We start from the raw sequence: 17,627 nt of genomic DNA, 5'->3' as shown, positions 1-17,627 counted from the left end.
CGTTTCACCCATGAAACAATTGTGACAGTATGAATATTCAAACATGCTACTCTAATAGCATCATGTCGGCTAGATAGATGTGGAATAAGGGTGAGTTTGGTGAAAGAGTGGAACAAAACAAAACTTTTTATGACTAGAATGAGAAAGCGCGTTCATATTTGGCCAACGTTCCGTTAGGCACACCATGCATGAACCCTCCTTTCGTGTGTGCACTTTGTTCTCTTCTTTATTCATATTCAACAATATTCAACGCCAGATGAAATCTATAGCTAGGCTAACGTAAAAAACGCAACACAGTATTTGCTGCACCACGTGGTCCTGATGTATTTCTTTTCTTTAGTCAATGTAATGAATTTTGCCAGCGCGAGAACTAAGAGGTAGTCAAATAACTTTTAAGATGCGAAACAGCATGGAATGCCACTATTTCATAGCGCTTTGGCACGGCGTAGCCAGGCTTTCATGCTTTGTGTCATAATGCCATGCTATATGTAGTTTTTTATGAGGGGATGGGTTGAGGGGGGGAGCTTGTAAGTTTGCAATAGATTTCCTCACTTGTAGAGAGGCAAAGAACTAATAAAACGCAGGGAAACGTCGGGGTCGTGTAGCGATTCATATATTTCTAAATCTTGCGTGTAATGTTGCTGGGCCATTGTGAAATATGATGACGTACTTAGCACAGCGACCACGAAATTGCCGTTCACATAGTTAACACTGAACGATTTACAAAACCGTAGATGGCGTCAATGTTTGAGGCAAGCATAAAGGGCTTCCTCGTCACGAGTATAGCGTTGTAAAGAATATTCGCTGATTCGGTGCGCAACGTGTGCGCTACTTTGCTGCACCAACTTTTTCTTCTTGTGGTAGATAATCCAGGTTCCTGTCATTTGAAGTCAGTTCCATTCATAGAGTTTCCTAAAGTAACTATGAAGGGCACTCGGGCGCTGCGATTGTTCAGCGACCATAGGAATGATGGGTAGTACACGGATTTGCCTAGTCTTCGCGCTTGCCGGCGGTGAATCGCACTTGTGGCTTTGTTCAATCCTGTGTTTCTGTTGTGTTTAAAAAAAGATCGAAGCCTTTTGAGCTTTGACCTTATTTCAAACGGTAACCTTAAAATAATAGGGTGGTGAATCACAACTGCTGAACATGTCCTGATTTTTGTTTCGTGAGAAAACAGCTCCAAGACACACGAACACACACGAAGCCAGAAGTACGAAGATTAGACAAATCCATGCACTGCCTATTATTCCCATGCTTGCTGAAGCGCCGTGCATTGCAGGTCCCATAGACACTAGTGCCAGAGTTACTTCTAGTGTATGTTTACGAAACTCTATGGTTCTGTCACACTGTTTACCCATCCACATGTAGAGATCAAGAGCCCGCTAAGTGTTGGTGAGAAAAGCAATTACGTGCTTGCTAACGTGGTGGCGACCTCTTTTCGTGGCATGGGGTTCAGCCTGCTGTTTTTTGAAGCGTCCCTGACCAGGTGTTATGAATGTTTTTATGACACACTGGAAGTTGTTGCACGTTTATAATGAGCTGTGTGCAAGATTTGTTTTCCTGATTGGTTCATTAGAACCAGAGAAGTCCAATGTTCTGAAGCAGTGAGAAATTATGATGCGAGAAGGCTAGTTTGAAGCCCTTGTTGCTCGTACCTTGTAATTTTTTTCCAGTCAAACATGTGCCAAGTCTAATCTGTACCCTACCCTCTCCAGCACCCCATAGCTCTGTCCTACTGCAGGCTACATATATGTGTTTAGGAGTTCTTAAAATGTGTCGAAGCAGCTCTGATTCGAATCAATACTGTTTTCTTTGAAGACGGTAGTGATGACGTTTTATATAGCATCAGCCTACATGCGAAGTATAATAAATCGTAATGCTAGATGTCTTGGTTGTACGGAACATTTTCTCAATAATCACTCCTGCAAGTATGTTCGAGCTAACAACACTGGTCTTTAAATACGTACATTGAGCATAGCACCGGGGTTTTTGCTTTTTTTCTTTAAACCTTTTATCAAATATCGAAGTGCACGCGTTGTTCTAGCTAATTTTTTGGGGCTGACAGAGCTTGCGGTAATAATTAGCAACAATGAAATTCGCTCTGAATGCTACGTTTTTCTCTCACGCTGCTCCACTAATAAAATTGTAAAAAAGCGAACTCATGAGGACAGGGTTTACTGGCGCTGACGTTTCGATAAGTGTAACTTTGTCTTTTACAAGGCTTCAACATTGCACCCCTAATCAAGACATTCTCACCCCATTTTTGCAAATTTTCATACTTGTAAGGGCCTTTCTTTCTCTGAAAACCTGCCTTCTTTATATCAAAAGTAAGTCTTTCAGAAAAGTGCACTGTGATGTTCAAGGTGGGAACATTTTTAAATCGAAAAAAAATATATAACGCGGGAATTCGAACACTCTCTTTTAAACTCTAAATTGCTTCACTATCTCACAGCTGATAAAATTACCTATACGTGTTATACCCCCCTCACACGGGCATTTGGAAAGTAATAGAACCGAGGGTCTATTTACTCAACTGCCAAGCATAAGTTTCTACACAAGTCATTTCGAAGGCCATTTATTGAACCGTCTATTTAGACAACGAAGCAAACCTTTACTCGATTTAAACTTCCATGGTAATTGAGTGGCTGAAGTGACACCGTGCAAACATTCCCTCTAGTTGGCACGCTCATGCTCACATTTGTGCTCGTACACACGACTCTATATAAGAATAGTAACCAGTGTGCAGCATATGTGAGTGTTGTCTAATATTTATTAGAGATATTTCGCTACTTGAAATGTACGAACTGCACATATCCTCGATAAGATCCACCTTCTTGCCTTGAGCATGCTGTCTCGCTGTGGATCACTCACCACGATTTCTCTGCTCAACACGTTAAAAAATAAATGTGCACTCATAATTGTGAAGAGGGAGCTTATTGATATATTTAAACAAAACTAAGACAAACATCTGAATTTTCAAGTCAACCTACAATTTGGGCTTTATTATGATACGAATACGAAAAGAAAGATTTGAAACACCACACTATTTCCCAAGAAACGCTTGAGCTACTCAACGACCTTTCGAAAATGTCATATAGCAGTGCGGCAACACCGCCGAGTTGATATAGTTGAGACGTTTTGACGGCAATTGAGTGAATGAACTTATAAAAGTGTCCGTTCGATGCCGATATTATGCTGTTTGTGTCATAAAATACAACTCTCTTTAACTTCGCTACACCAAGCAGAATGTATTGTCCTTGCTGATCGGGTCAAAGTCGGCATTTGCGTTTATATATAATTTGTAAATACTGTATATGCTTGCTGTCAAATGCCAGCAAGATTAGCTGTATAATTGTCAAACTGATTTTAGAAATTTTCAATAAGCGTCGTCGAATTACCTTGACGAAATAAATGTATTGTAAAATCTTGTTTTGAATTATCAGCATGTGTGTTAACGTGAGGTGCAAATATGAAAGAAGCGGAGAAGTGGGACGAAAGGTGACATCATCTGTAGACTCAAATCATTTCATTTTATTCACTCTTGCGGTATCCTTACAACGTCGATTGCGATCCATGAGAGAAGGCACTTTGTAATCCGCTAGAAAGGGATAACTCTGTAAAATGGGAAAAATACAAAACTTTCAATATTAGAGTTTTTTCTCGATGGACATGTGCTTCACGACACGTTGGTTTCTGAGTGAAAGATGAATACACACTGTGTCCTGAATATGTATCAGAACAATTTTCAAGTGAGTACGTGTCTCTTAAAGATGTAAAGAACGCTTTCTTTACATGGGCATGATAATATAAAAAAGAGCTGCTCAGAATGTCGGGAAAAGTTTCGTTTCTTTAAGCAAGAATTGATACTCGTCCTTTCATCTGAATCTATTGAGCATGCCTATGAATATTTTTCCGCTGCATGCGGCTGATAGTTTAGTGTTGGTTGTAATAAAAAATGCTTGCTTCTTAGTGAACAATATAGTTACGATTAAATCCATCTAACTACTGTGTATTGCTATGCGCTTTTTTTTCGATAAAGGCAGACGCCCGAGGCATACGTTGCTAAAACAACAAAAAAATTATTCGGACTTTCTGTAGTCACTTAAACAGACCTACCTTCTGCGTAACATATTTTGTACTGCACTTTTGCTCAACAAAAACTTCCCAGCTTGCTGTTAGCGTATACTGTTTTCACCCCCACCTTCCGTAAAGGGACACTTACATTATGACCAGCCCTTATGGTTTATTACTTAAGAATCCAACCTAAACGCACGAATGTGAGCCTGATGGCTTCTATTCTATCCTACACGAAGCAAATATTGTTGCAGTCAGCGCCATGCTACAGCTCCGGAATGATACTTTGAATGTCTCACATCTAGCTGTGTCACGAACGCCAAATGACCTGCTGTGATCCGCAGAAGAAGTACCAATGACATGGTGCAGCGCACAGTTTACGCTACTTTGAATACTAAAGGTGGTTTTAGGCAAAACTTCCTTTCTCTTGAGCAAATTTGCAAAATTTAGAGTGTACGAGTGCTCTCCTTCCACAGATAGTCTTTGTTCTAACTCAAACCTTCTTTTGGAGCTCAGGAATTAATTTGTTAGCGAAAAACCCATGACCGACACTAGAGTGCCACACGATAACTGCGACTCACCGACTAAAAAAAGTTTTTTTTTTCTATTTTAGGCAAGTTTACCTTAAAAGTAGTGTCTCTTTTAAGACTAACTAAGAGAATACAAAATATTTTGCGCCCATTCAAATAATGTTTGGTGTTTATTTATACCAAACAGGAGTATTCTCACCAGCACTGAACGGCGCCTAAACATACTGTGGCTATATGTACCAGATGCGACGCGTGGCGTGAGCTTTCAGCATGTTCTGCTGAATATGAGAACTTTCCAAGCATGGCTCAATCTATGAATCAGTGATATATACACATGTCTGTGCATTGGTATTTATGTTATGTGCTTAATTAGGTAATAGGGAAAAACAGCGCGCTCATTCTGTCCGTGAAGTACAGTGCTTGTCAGAAGTTCGCATCCCACTATGCCATGATGCCATGACAGCGTGACCTAAGAAATTTTGAACCCTTTTCTCCTTCACTCTAGAATATACTCTGTTTTGTGCACAGTTTGGCGAGTGCTTGCCCCTACATGGACGCCATGGGTAATTGTATGTTCTTTGGCAAGTCGATTTTAGTACTTGCAATATATCAGTAACAAAACTGTTCAGGCCATTCAAAACACCACATAATAAGGGTGCTTAGCCAGTGGCAACACCCATGCTATGGGTGTCTCTTACGTGAAAACTCCATTGTTCTAGGGCAGGGTCTGAGTTAAAGACATGGCAACAGCCTCTTAGGGGTGTAAACTGTTTGAATCTGCAGCCCGGCTGAAACAACGAAACACGCATTATCTTTTCAGAACATGAACGCCCACACCAATGTTCGCATGCAGGCTTTTGCTGCGGAAGGGTAGCTGAGCAATCACTTTTGACCCCTGCTTCCCAAATAAAGTGAGCACCTGGTAATGCGTGGAAAGAGAAAGAAAAAGTGCCGCCATATCCACGAAGTGAATGATGATGAGTTGGCGAAGCTCCGGAGGTAAACCTGGTAAACCATGAATCCTCTGTAGATTTTGCCCACTCGATTTTATTACATCGCTCCCCCTAGCGTACGTCGCCGCACTAAATCGAACGATTGCCTTCAACCAATGATACGCGCCATATGTGACATCATTCCTATTTTATAAGATCTCGCGTCTTTCATCAACTACAAGTACCGCTTTGTAGTTTATAACATCTTGCATCTTTTCATCATCAGCTACAAGTACCACCATCTAGTAAACACTACAAGAACTAAACGAGAGGTGGCTACATACAGAAGACGGTACCGCCATCTAGTGAACACTGCAAGAACTAAACTAGAGGTGGCTACATACAGGGGACGCACAGCCCACGCCCTAAGGAGCTTCGCCCCTAAAACTATTTGCGCACAACACGAAGCATTGCGAATGGTCGGGACCATAATGAAGGGCTCCGCTGGCCCTAGCCATTTTCAGAGACTTCGTAAAAGTGTTTGCTGCGTGACGTCTAAGTTCTAGTGCAAGATTTGCTTCTTTTTTTCGGCTTTCTCTCTATTGGTATAACAGGCTGAGTGCAAACGCGCCAAAACGAGAATTAGCGACCTGTACATTAGAATACGGCGAAAAAATCTCTGCGCGTTGGTTTTGATGATGATGATGATGATTCTTGGAATATTTGCACCTACGCATTCAGGGGGATATGCCAAGAGTCACCGGATCTTACATGCTGGTGTTGTGATTAATTAAATTATACGATGCTCTTGAGCTAATCCAAAACAACTCTGTTCGTTTCATTTTTCACAACTACAGTCGTCACTCTAGCATTTCAGCCATGAAAAATTGCTGTTTTTTGCCTCTCGTCGTATGCTTTTCCGCTTCTGTCTATTTCACAAAATTTATCATAATATACAAACTCTTCGCGAGGCACTTATTTTTCAGCCTTCTTACGTATCATCTAGAATTGAGCATTCTAATAAAGTTGGCGTTATGTCATGTCTAACCAAATCATGCAGCGATTCATTAATTCCCAGAACATCAGTAGACTGAAACCGCCTTGCCGGATCTGTGGCCATCTTGACCAATTATCACTTGTTTCGTTCTGCGCTAACTAGCATTGTATACACGCCCACACTTATTTACTTGTTCTGTTTGTACACAACGCTTGTATTTTGTTCTTTTTTGTTTGTTTTGATTTATTTTGTATTATTAGCTAACGCTGTATAAGTAAAAAAATTGTGTTTCACCCCCTTCCACAATGTCTTTGGCCCGGAGGGTACTACTAAATAAATAAATAAATAAATAAATAAATAAATAAATATTTTGTAAGAGGTAAGATAGAGATGAACTTTTAAATGCAAAGCATTTCTTTGCGAACCTCGGCGACTTTGATCGTATCTATCTGTCTAGCCGCTTACGTTTGGGTGCTCTCGTGGTCACCCCTTTAACTTGGCGTGAACCAAAAACTAGCGTGGGAGGGTAAGATGGTTTGACGAATATGAAGCGCTAGTCAAGACGCGAATATTGTCACAATGCCGCCCCGTGCGTCGTCAAACACTTCCTTCCAAACAGTGCCACAAACCCAAGCGCTGGTATGTGCCACAGGTGATTGACACTTAGTATCTACCAAGGAACGACGAGAACTCACATAGGCGATTTCTTCGTGCAAGCGTTAAGAAATACCCGACATTGGTATCGTTGACCCAATGAAAACGAAGAATAAATTTCAGGGTTCCAGCTGGAATTGAACCCAAGCATTCTGCGTGGCAATGAAGCATTCTAACACAGAGCCACACCACGTCTCCGAGCTCCTTTTTAACTAGACGCTAATCTTCGTAAAACGTCAATAGTATTTGCAGTGCTGCCTACCCAATTTTATAAACATTACTTGTGTATCCATTGATGCAGCTTTCACGTCGGGTTAACACCAGTGGTGGTTAGTTGCCATGCGCTGAAGTTTATTTATAGCAGTGTCCAGGGCCAGTATCCCCGCGAGAATCAGCGCTTCGTATGAGCTTCTGGTGTTGCTAATATGCATGTTAGAGTTGGCATCGATGCACGTGTGGAAACAGCTGCTTATAAAACATTTGCAACTCTTCAGCATTTGTTTGTGCGAGCAACATTTCTACATATATTTAGCGTCATTTCAAGATGTGTCACTCAATAAAAAAAATGCTACATAGTCACCTTCCCTCCGCATGCTGCGCATGACGTCGATTTCCAGGTACTTAGGATCTGCCAATTTTTTTAATGTAAAGTTAATTATGAATAATGTATTTTCAAATTGCACTATTTTGTGTAACCTCCCTTTAACCGAAGATTTTTTCACTAGGAAGACTGAATAAAGAAATATTAGCAAATGATTCACCAACCTCTGCGTTATCATTATTTGGTGGACCTTTCAATATTTTTTTCGCCTTTTTTTTGAAGGCTCATATGAAATGTAGGAGATTTGACGAGTAGTGAACTTTTTCTTTATTTTCTTTAGTACACTACTAGTATAAGCTGAAACTTAATAATATAGTGAATATAGTTATGAATTATTGTTGATGAGATATTTGAAAGATGAAGAATATAGCTACATAATATTTTCTACTGAGTGATAAATTCTTAAATAGCGAAAAGAACATCGCTGTGAGTGTAGCCTAGCCGACTGTTATAGCGCGAGAGCATAACGATGACGAAGGGACAAGAGAAGACCCATCGTCTTCATTCTGCTTTTGTGCTATACCAATCGTCATGTCATATCAATTAGCCTACACCGCCATGCTTTTAAGTAGCCCAGAGAAGAGGCGCCGGAAGAAGTAACACCAAATTATAACAATTCAAGACCCGGATTTTGAAGATGTGGTACAATGAATGTTTTGCTGAACGACGTGAACCAGCAACAACTTATAAAGTAATGACTGATAGTTTCATTCTCATTACAGAAGAGACACAGAGGAAAAATCGCTGGACCTGCTCTATGCAGGGTAGAATTGAGAGAGGTAACACAGCCGCGAAATTTGGGAATTGCACACTTTCATTCTTCTTGACCTCAATAGACCACTGCGCCAGTGAAACAAGAGATGCTTATCTTTTGGAGACGCTGTCAAAACAGGATCTGATAAGCTTTTTATTATTATTATTATGCATAATCTTGCAATTGTGACGTATGCTGTTAGCGGAAAAACTGGAATGATCGACGCCGAAGGCGCCGCTTTTGTTAATGAATCAGCGCTCTCAATTGAAAACAAACCTTTGTTGATTCAATGATATGTTGAGTTTAACGTTCCAAAACCACCATATGATTATGAGAGGCGCTTAAGTGGAGGGCTCCGGAAATTGGTGACCGGCAGCTACCACTATAAAGAGCTTCGGTAACGGCGTTTCACCAGATGCGTAAAGAGAAGACTACACAGGTGAGTCAATGATCATTGAAAATACTGTAATATAACTGCTTACCTTTCCTAGAAAAATAATATGGCCATATATTACATTAAGAAGACAGGAATAAAATTAGGCAGTCATAATGAAAAAGACCATTGAAATTCAGGGCAATATATTCAATGCCAGATTTTCCCTCAGATTGTGATGCGTTCTTCGCAAAAAGGTGCTTTTGTGACGGTGTATTTAAAATGCCCTAAAGTAATATTTTCGCATGGTTCGGAAAAATATAGTGGTAGAGAATGTCTATGAAGTTAGGTTGCTGCGTCAAAAAAAGCACATCGCTAATAATTTGATTTATGGAGTGGAGTACTGTTTGAATAATTATGAGGTGTGGCGTGCAGAATCTGGGCCAGTAGTCGGAGAAAAATAAGTCAGGGTTAGAAAGAAAAACCATTTCAGTAAGACTACACAGTGACTTGCACAGCCTTAAGAAAGTCTGCACGGTAAGTATGCGTTGATTTGGCTTAACGAGAGTGGTATTCGCGCTTCCAGGTGTAAGAAAGCATTTGCCACTTATTTTGGAAGGCCTAAGCACAGCCGTATAAGGCCTTACGCTCTAATAGGACTAATGGCCGAAGATTGTATGCCTTTTTGTACACACTATGGGCAAGATCAGCTCCGTTACCGTTAACGCATTCTTCGTATGGCTTGTAATCAATTTCAACAGGCGGTTCAAAATCATAACATTTGCACTAAAAAAAATTGGTCTCTTTCAATATTGTCGGCTTCGGCGGATCCAGTAAATATAATGCTCATATAAATGTTGATTAAGGTTCTCGTAGTCAAGAATATAAAGGGGTCATGACCATCATGGAGACTAACATATTTCGCGAGCATATAGGAGGAAAGAGGAAGAGAAAAAGAATAAGGACAATTTGTTTTATAGAATATAGTTTATCGAATTCTTCTGCACTTTTTTACGTTTTTTCAAAGGAACAATATTTTCGTTCTTATCAAATTTCTCTCTTTTTTTTTAGCAAGCGTTGTACAAAAAATATCTATTATAAAGTACAGTGTGGCCAATCCCCCTTGTGGGCATGAGCCAAGATCTCCTAGGCGACAAGACAAGAAAAGACAAGGCGGTTAGCCAGTTCTGAGATGGGCCGGCTATTTGGTGCTGAGGAATAAAAAGAGAATAATTAAAGCCTGAAAAAAGAAGTCAAAAATGGCCGAGACCATCTTTATCATGCAAGACATTGAAAGTGTTCCGATTCTTGTCGGGAGAGAGAGGGAAGTGTCTTCACAGACATACTTTGAGCAGTGTCGTCTTTCAACATCATATTCTTTTCTGTTTTTAAGAATTACCAGACCAACGCATGTGGTTTAGGCGCGTCGTTACTAAATTGAATATGTAAACTAAGTAATAAAGTTGTTAGAGAACGTGTCAATATAAGCAAAAAGACTTACACATGTTCTTGCAGACGAGTTCACACTCCTCCTCGCTTTCGTAATTGTTGTCGTTGCCCCCGCAGCCCCCATAGACGAATGTCTCGCACTCTCCCGATCGAACGTTGTAGAACCAGCGCTCCAGTTGACCAGCGCAAGAGCCGCTGTCGGCCGCCGGCTCACAGCCAGTCTTGAAATCAGCGCCTTCGAAGTCGCTCACTCGCTCCGGAGCTGCATGTACGAAGTGGCCGTGTTTTAAAGCAAAATCATCATGTATGCTGTTGTGCACGGATAACGACCGAAACACGGCAGCCCAATTATGTGGTGCGAACACCGAGGTTACCTTACTCAGGGTGAGGGAAGTTCTTTGAGGAACGGATTCTTTTCTGGCATAAGCATGACGTTACAGACCCCCAAAATAATTGCTTCATAATGATGTCATTCCATGGCTGCTGGACAAAAAAACTTCGTATCTTTGTGGTAGGGCACCTGCTTGCCACCTGAACGGCCCGGGTTGTATCCTCAATGGGACTGAGAATTTTATTCTTTGTTTTGTTTGCTTCTCTCTCAATTTTTTGCTCAAGGACAATTTTTCACAACCAACGATGCCGAAACCAACGGCGGAATTTCTGCGACCCGAGCTCTCTAACGCTATCGCGTCAAAAAGCACATCGTGTGGCTAGCCGCGTCGAGCGGCTCTCCGCTATGGCGCGACGAGACGGAACGGGAGGAATGGGAAAACGGGTGGAGGCGGCTCCCTCAGGGCTGAAACTGAAGAGAATCAGTTAGTTCTTGCAAGTGAACTGCGTGTGCTATTAAGTAAATGGACTAGTTTGTGACGTGTTGTCATCACCGCAATTCTACTGTTCGTTGTATGCTCTCCACAGGCCGCAAAAATATGACAAATTTTTGCACGAAAAAGCAAAAAAACAGAGGATAGGCTGAACGGGACCACGAATATTTGTCTGTTTATTGACCACATTCTGATTAAAAATCATCATATGCCTACATCCACATTTTCATGTGTTCGTTGTAAAGTAAGGGCTCAAATGCTTCGACCAAAACAACAGAAATCGATTGTGCGTCTGTCACAACCATAGAGCGCCTTACTTAAGATCACCTACTACGTTGAATGAAGGATACGGTACGATAGACATAAGCAGATACTTTGAGAAACATCACTATCACCAAGGAATTACGGTCCCCAACAGCTAATAATCTGTAATCTCCAGAGTTGTCGACCAAGCAGCAATACAACCAAGCGAGTCTTGAGATGTTTGCGCTGCACTATCAACCACCTATTCAGAAAGAACTTACCTCCGCACGCCTTTTGACAATCCTCTATGGTCTCAAAGTTGTTCTCGTTGCCTCCACAGCCTCCATAGGAAAACATGGTACATTTTCCGGTTTCAGTGTTGAAGTAGAAGCGAGGTATGAGGGCCTTGCAGATGCCTTCATCTGCCGGCAGTCGGCAGAATCCATTTCTCTGCGCTGTGTAGGAAGGCCACTTTTTGCAAACGGAACGATATTCAAGAGAAAATGCAAGCAGTAGCAATTTTTTGCAATAAGTCAGAAAAGTTAATAACGCTTCAAGGGAATTATGAAGGAAGATATAAACTGCTTCAAAACCTCTGTACTTGAAGGAACAGATGAAAAATTTGTAGTTACTGCAACGAAAGTTTCAAAACTTCTACAAAGAAAATTCGTTTGGTTAAAAATGTAGCTTCGGGACAAAATATAAAAAATGAGTGGAAAGTTCGAGAGTTCCCGCGATGTAAGAAACTGAAAACTTTCAAGTTCCCATCTACAACATCTTTTCGGCTGGCTGATGCAGAGTGACAAGAAACTGCAACTTCTTTGTACTGCACTGTCTTTGTAGAACTGAAAAGGGGACGAGTTGGAACTTGTCCATAATTTGGCAGCGCACAAAAGGAAACCAAACACCAGTACTTGTCCTGATTCCTCCTCCTCTGTAGTTCCTTTTGTGCGCTCCGAAAGATAGCCTGTCTTTTTATAAGCCCCAAACGTTTAAAAGTACTTTTTCATGAATACAATATCACTCTTCCCAGATAGTAATGACAAGTTCTGAACCGTAATGCTTCCGTTCTATAATATTTTCTAAATTGATCAGTCCATTCTTATAGGGGTTTTGGTTGATTTGGAAGACGAGGATTAACAATATATGAAAATACACTATTCATAATATAAAGAAAATACTTCCACTCCGTTTCTACTTGAAGAATAAATGAGTTGAAAATTACACACCAACAAAATGTGAAAAGTACGTTGCGTAATACCCAAGGGAATACTTTTAACCAGATTGAGGACCGAGTGAATAACTTCAAGATGTGCTTGATTTCTATTATTTTTTGTGTGCAAGAATAATAACTACTCTTTCTTTTTTGGTCTCTATTGTCTCCCGTACGCTAAATAAGCGCTGAGAAATTTTTATAGAAAGTGTATTATCGGTGGTATACCAAAAAACACGTTTCAAAACAAAAAGGGTACGAACGTTTAAAACTTTTCATTGTGGTCGTGGTGTAACCACTAGTTGTTTACCATGACATGGCCTGTCTTTCTATCATACTCCACTATGTGAATATTATATTGCTATGGTCCTCAATGTATGTGTGAGTGAACATCGAAAGTTTATATAAAGTCAGTGGGACCCATTATACGTAGAACAACTGTCAACATTACGACACCTGCTTAGAATAAGTAATGGTTGACATATACCGTATGAGCGACTCACCAAATGCTGTTCCTAGAACGGCTAGAAGAATGAGGTACTTCATCTTGAGTGCCTGGCCAATGTTGTCACCTCGAACTGATCGAGACCCTTGAATTGACTTCTTTTATATGCCTGGTAACTGCGTCATAGGTCGAAATGCATAAGATATATACCTGACGTGCCTGTTCAAACTCCCAAGAGAAATATGCCATCCGTGCGATAAACGTGTCCGTCGTTGCACTCAGTGACAAAGGTGAGCTGTACAAAAGACACTTCACTCATATCAGCTGCGCAACCGACGTAATACAATATTGGCAGCGTCGGTTGTTTCTAGGACAGAATGCATAAGGTTCAAATCCTACAAAGTCAAAATACGCAGACAATATAACAGAAGCATTGTGTTTGCTTGATCTAAAATCCTTTTTAATATATACATATATATACAAAGAGAGAGGGAGAGAGAGAGAAGAGACACAACTTAGCGGTTGCTTGTCGTTACTAAGACAACCGCTAAGTTGTGTCGCTTATATATATATATATATATATATATATATCAGATTATTTGAACGTCATTCACGATGGACCCGTCGTATTGTATGCAAGAAAGAGACGACGAAACTTTCACGGAAGCGTCTTTACTAAACGTTTTCAGCTCAGCTGAAAACGTTTAGTAAAGACGCTTCCGTGAAAGCTTCGTTGTCTCTTTCTTGTATATATATATATATATATATATATATATATATATATATATATATATAACTTTGTTCAATTCAGTGCTCTTCTTTGGAATTTAGAGGTTGGTTACATAAAATAGGATAATAATTTGACTAACCGATGGAAAATCATTATTCTTGGCTTCCGTGAGATATTTGTCACTGAGGTACAGCTTCCTTGTAATTTTGTAATATGTTATATATTTCGGAAAATCCATCCTTAGAGACCCATCATGGTGATCTAGTGGCTAAGACCCTCGGCTGCTGACCTGCAAGTCATGGGATCAAATCTTGACCACGGCAGCCGCACTTTCGAAGCAGGATCAAATATTTGATGCTCGGGTGCTTAGATTTAGGTGCACGTCAAGCAACCCTAGGGGGCCGAACTTTCCGGAGCCCTTTATTACAGCTTCTCTCACGATCACATGGTGGTTTTGAGGACGGTAAACTTCGAGAATGATGAATCAAGCCATATTTAAAGTTGATAAGAGGGACGACGTGAGATACGTTCGCTCGTGCTCGCTAAACATTATTCACCACGTACTCTTCTACAAGACAATTTAAGTAATGAGAATCACCTACCCTAAATGAATAAGCAATAAACTATTAAGAATAGTCATACGTGCGCTAGAATTGTTATCCCTATTTTTGTTTCTGACATAGAGACAAGTGTATAAAGGCTTAGAGGATATTGTGCCAGGACATCTGCTTGCTTATTCTTTTTTTATCAACGCGCACTAGCATTGCTGACGTGTTGTGCTCAAAACAGTAATGATAATACGTAGGGTTTCACGTCCCAAAACCACGCTCTAGTTATGAGAGACGCCATAATGTGGGGCTCTGGAAACTTTCAATCTGGTATTCTGTAACGCACCCTGACTTCGCACAGTACACGGGCCTTCACCATTTTGCCTCCATCGAAATGCGGTTACCGCTGCTGAGATCGAACCCGCTACCTTCGGGTTGGCCGCCAAGCAGCGTAACCACAGCTCCATCAAGGTGGACTATGTTACGCTCACAGGCATTTCCAGGTGAGCCATGACCATAGGGCAGCAAAAATTGCAGAGCTCACTCCGTCTCACTCATGAAATGTGTTTTGAGCTTTGGACTCACTTGCACTCAAACTCGGAAATATTTTCAAGAGCCAGACTCACTTGAACTCAAACTCACGAACATTTCTTTTAGCCGGACTCACTCGGACTCAATCTCACGAAAACATTATTCAGCCGGACTCACCCAGACTCAGGCTCACAGCTCGATCTGAGTCTGAGTGAGTGCGAGTGAGTCGAGTCATGAGTCCCGTAGCCTAGACCGAGTTTCTTCATCCGTGGTATCAGTGCTCGTTAACACCAATTTTTCACGTTAGAATCAGTGCTTTTCTTGATGCTGCTTGAAACAGTATCTTCGAAAACGAGTTCCGAGAGCTTCCGAACCGGTAGCGTCATTTTTATTGAAAGAGATGGCATCATTACATAAAATAATGAAAAAGTTTCTGAAAAAGTTGTTGGGGGAAGCTCAAGGCAACCCTCCCCACACAATTCACGCCTGTAATTCTTATATAATGAAGCAGTGTACAAACGACACTGATTTAGAAATCGAGTTAGTAATCAGGAGTGTAAACGTCAATCCAGGTAAGGCTGATGGCTATTCTAAAGATGACTAGATAGGACCATAGGTCGGCAAAAGAAAGAGGAACTCGCTCAAATTTACTCACGGAATATATTTCGTGCTGCGCACTCACGCAGACCAACCAAAATTTTCCTGAGTCGAACTAACTTGAACTCACACTTACAATAATCTTCTGCAACAGCACTCACTTGGACTCAGATTCGCGAACATATTACTCACCCGGAATCACTCAGCCTCTGACTCAAGGCTCGATCTGAGTCTGAGTGAGTTCGAGTTAGTAGACTCATGACTGAGTTCGCCGATTTATGGCCACGACTGTAGAAGCATTTTTTGTAGCCTATTATCGGTCTCAATATTAGGATTTACTGTGAAACCAGTTTATCAGTCGGTGTGTTCATATTGTTCTGCTACGGCATAGAATACGCAAAACATGCTCGCCAGCCCCCGTACGTATATTCCCGGTCAATTGTGCCTGCTACCCGCATGGCTTGCCCGACCTAGACGGCCAGCGACACCTCGGAACTGACATACTCCAATGTGGTCACTTTGCCGTGTGCCTCGAGGTCTTACTCAGGCATCCTCCCGCAGGCTATTGGTAGTACGGACACTGCATGATCTGGTCAGCCGACTTCACGTCTCTCTATTTCTCGTTGCGTACACATGAGGATGCACTTTTAAAAACTTTGTTTTGTGATGCGTTTAACAACGGAACTTCAGACTTTAAGTGAACAAGCGGAAACGCGCCAGACAAAAGACCCAATGTAATCAGCTAGCACGCGCCATTCGCACGTAATATTCTCAGATGTGACGTCAGCTGCGGTGCGATGGTACGTATGGGATATCTCTTTTAACAAAGGAAAAAGCTGAAACACTACATCAAACGCGATATTTATACAATGGTTCTTATCACGGTGTACTTAAGACAACACTCAATATATGATAAGGGTTTGGAGGAAAAACCGCCAGAATAAAAAAGGCGTTCTCGTGGTATGATTGTTATTAAACGATGAGTAGACAGGCACCTTGTGTAGTTATTAAATGAGAAAAATATTATTAGTTCTCAGTAAATTCAGTGAAAATAATTTTCTCTTTAGAACGTATTCAGAACAAAATAAGCATCGCTTCTCTGACTTACCCACAAAGGTGTCTTCAGTGCCAACAAATAAAATTCATTCTGTGCAGATGTGGGTGTGGAAATAGTTCAGAATAATTGAAATGAGATGAAACTAGCCTCAGACAACTCGGAAATGAGAGTCCGGTCACCAATCTTAAAGTGCACAGTCTGCCTCATCTGTCTTTTTTCTTCTGCCGTATTTATTTTCGAAGTAATGCGCAGCAAATAGCATTTTCAGCAAACTTACACACCAACTTACCCAGAAAAATTTCTTCTGTATAGAAAGCTTTGCTGGCACTGGCTGTCTAAAAGACGATAACTATCTCACGTGACTGCCACGTAGACTCAGTCTGGAGCAGTGATAATGAAAAATTGGATATATTTGGGCAATCATTCCCTCTTGTCTTCCTTAGACTGCATTGAAAACGAAAGAACATGTGCATTTTGTGAACACAAAATAACCTTTTTTTGTTGAGTTATACATCACACGCTCTTATGTCTTTTTCACAAGAGGTCGCAGCCCTCCTTAAGAACGTTGATGGATTTTTCGAGTTCGGTCTTGCCAGCCTATAGTGATTCTCCTGGAAGTACAGTGAACAGCCTACCGTTTTTTTTTAGTTTGCTCGTTGCGTTTCTTTAGTGAAGCGAAACGGCGATGTGACCTTGAGCAAATAAACGGAAGTTTACCAGACTGAATGAACAATGCAGTCGTCTTGCGTGCATGATGTCAATAGAAAAGCTCGAACGCCACGTCCGTGGCTACAAGACAGCAATCTCATGATATCGCCTCAGAATTAGCTGTAGATAAGAAAACATTCGGCCGATCTCACGTGCTTGGAAATCGACTTTACGTGAAGCATGCGGAGGGAAACAACCATGTTGCAATTTTTTTGATTGAGCGACACGCAATGAAGTCTGATATATGTACAAATGCTGCACGAACAGACGTATGTTGAAGAGTCGGAGATGTTTATATAACCAATTGTTCGCACTTGCATAATGATGCCAACTGGAACATGTGTATTAGCAACACCAGAATCTGACA

The 17,627-nt window shown here is 41.0% G+C and overlaps 1 protein-coding gene across 1 annotated transcript; it reads right to left on the bottom strand.

Annotated features, from left to right (window-relative positions):
- Positions 1–3,509: 3,509 nt before the first annotated feature.
- Positions 3,510–13,284, bottom strand: LOC119167388 (boophilin-G2-like). The gene is made up of 4 exons (XM_037418861.2): positions 13,148–13,284; positions 11,713–11,886; positions 10,417–10,626; positions 3,510–3,614 (listed from the first exon to the last, which is right to left on the bottom strand). Coding segments are annotated over exons 1-4 (429 nt in total). The 5' UTR covers positions 13,191–13,284; the 3' UTR covers positions 3,510–3,612.
- Positions 13,285–17,627: the final 4,343 nt, after the last annotated feature.

Source organism: Rhipicephalus microplus, chromosome 6 (genome assembly GCF_043290135.1).
Source record: "Rhipicephalus microplus isolate Deutch F79 chromosome 6, USDA_Rmic, whole genome shotgun sequence".
Classification (NCBI taxonomy): Eukaryota; Metazoa; Arthropoda; class Arachnida; order Ixodida; family Ixodidae; genus Rhipicephalus; species Rhipicephalus microplus.
Note: the sequence above shows the minus strand (reverse complement) of the source record. Positions and strands in the feature narration are given on the sequence as shown.

Bases quoted from the DNA above. Each gene is read 5' to 3' on its own strand.
- LOC119167388 (XM_037418861.2), bottom strand. From the start codon at position 13,190: ATGAAGTACCTCATTCTTCTAGCCGTTCTAGGAACAGCATTTG. The intron at 11,887-13,147 runs GTGAGTCGCTCA...CTTCCTACACAG, and splicing joins CGTTCTAGGAACAGCATTTG to CGCAGAGAAATGGATTCTGC. The intron at 10,627-11,712 runs GTAAGTTCTTTC...TCGTACATGCAG, and splicing joins TTGTCAAAAGGCGTGCGGAG to CTCCGGAGCGAGTGAGCGAC.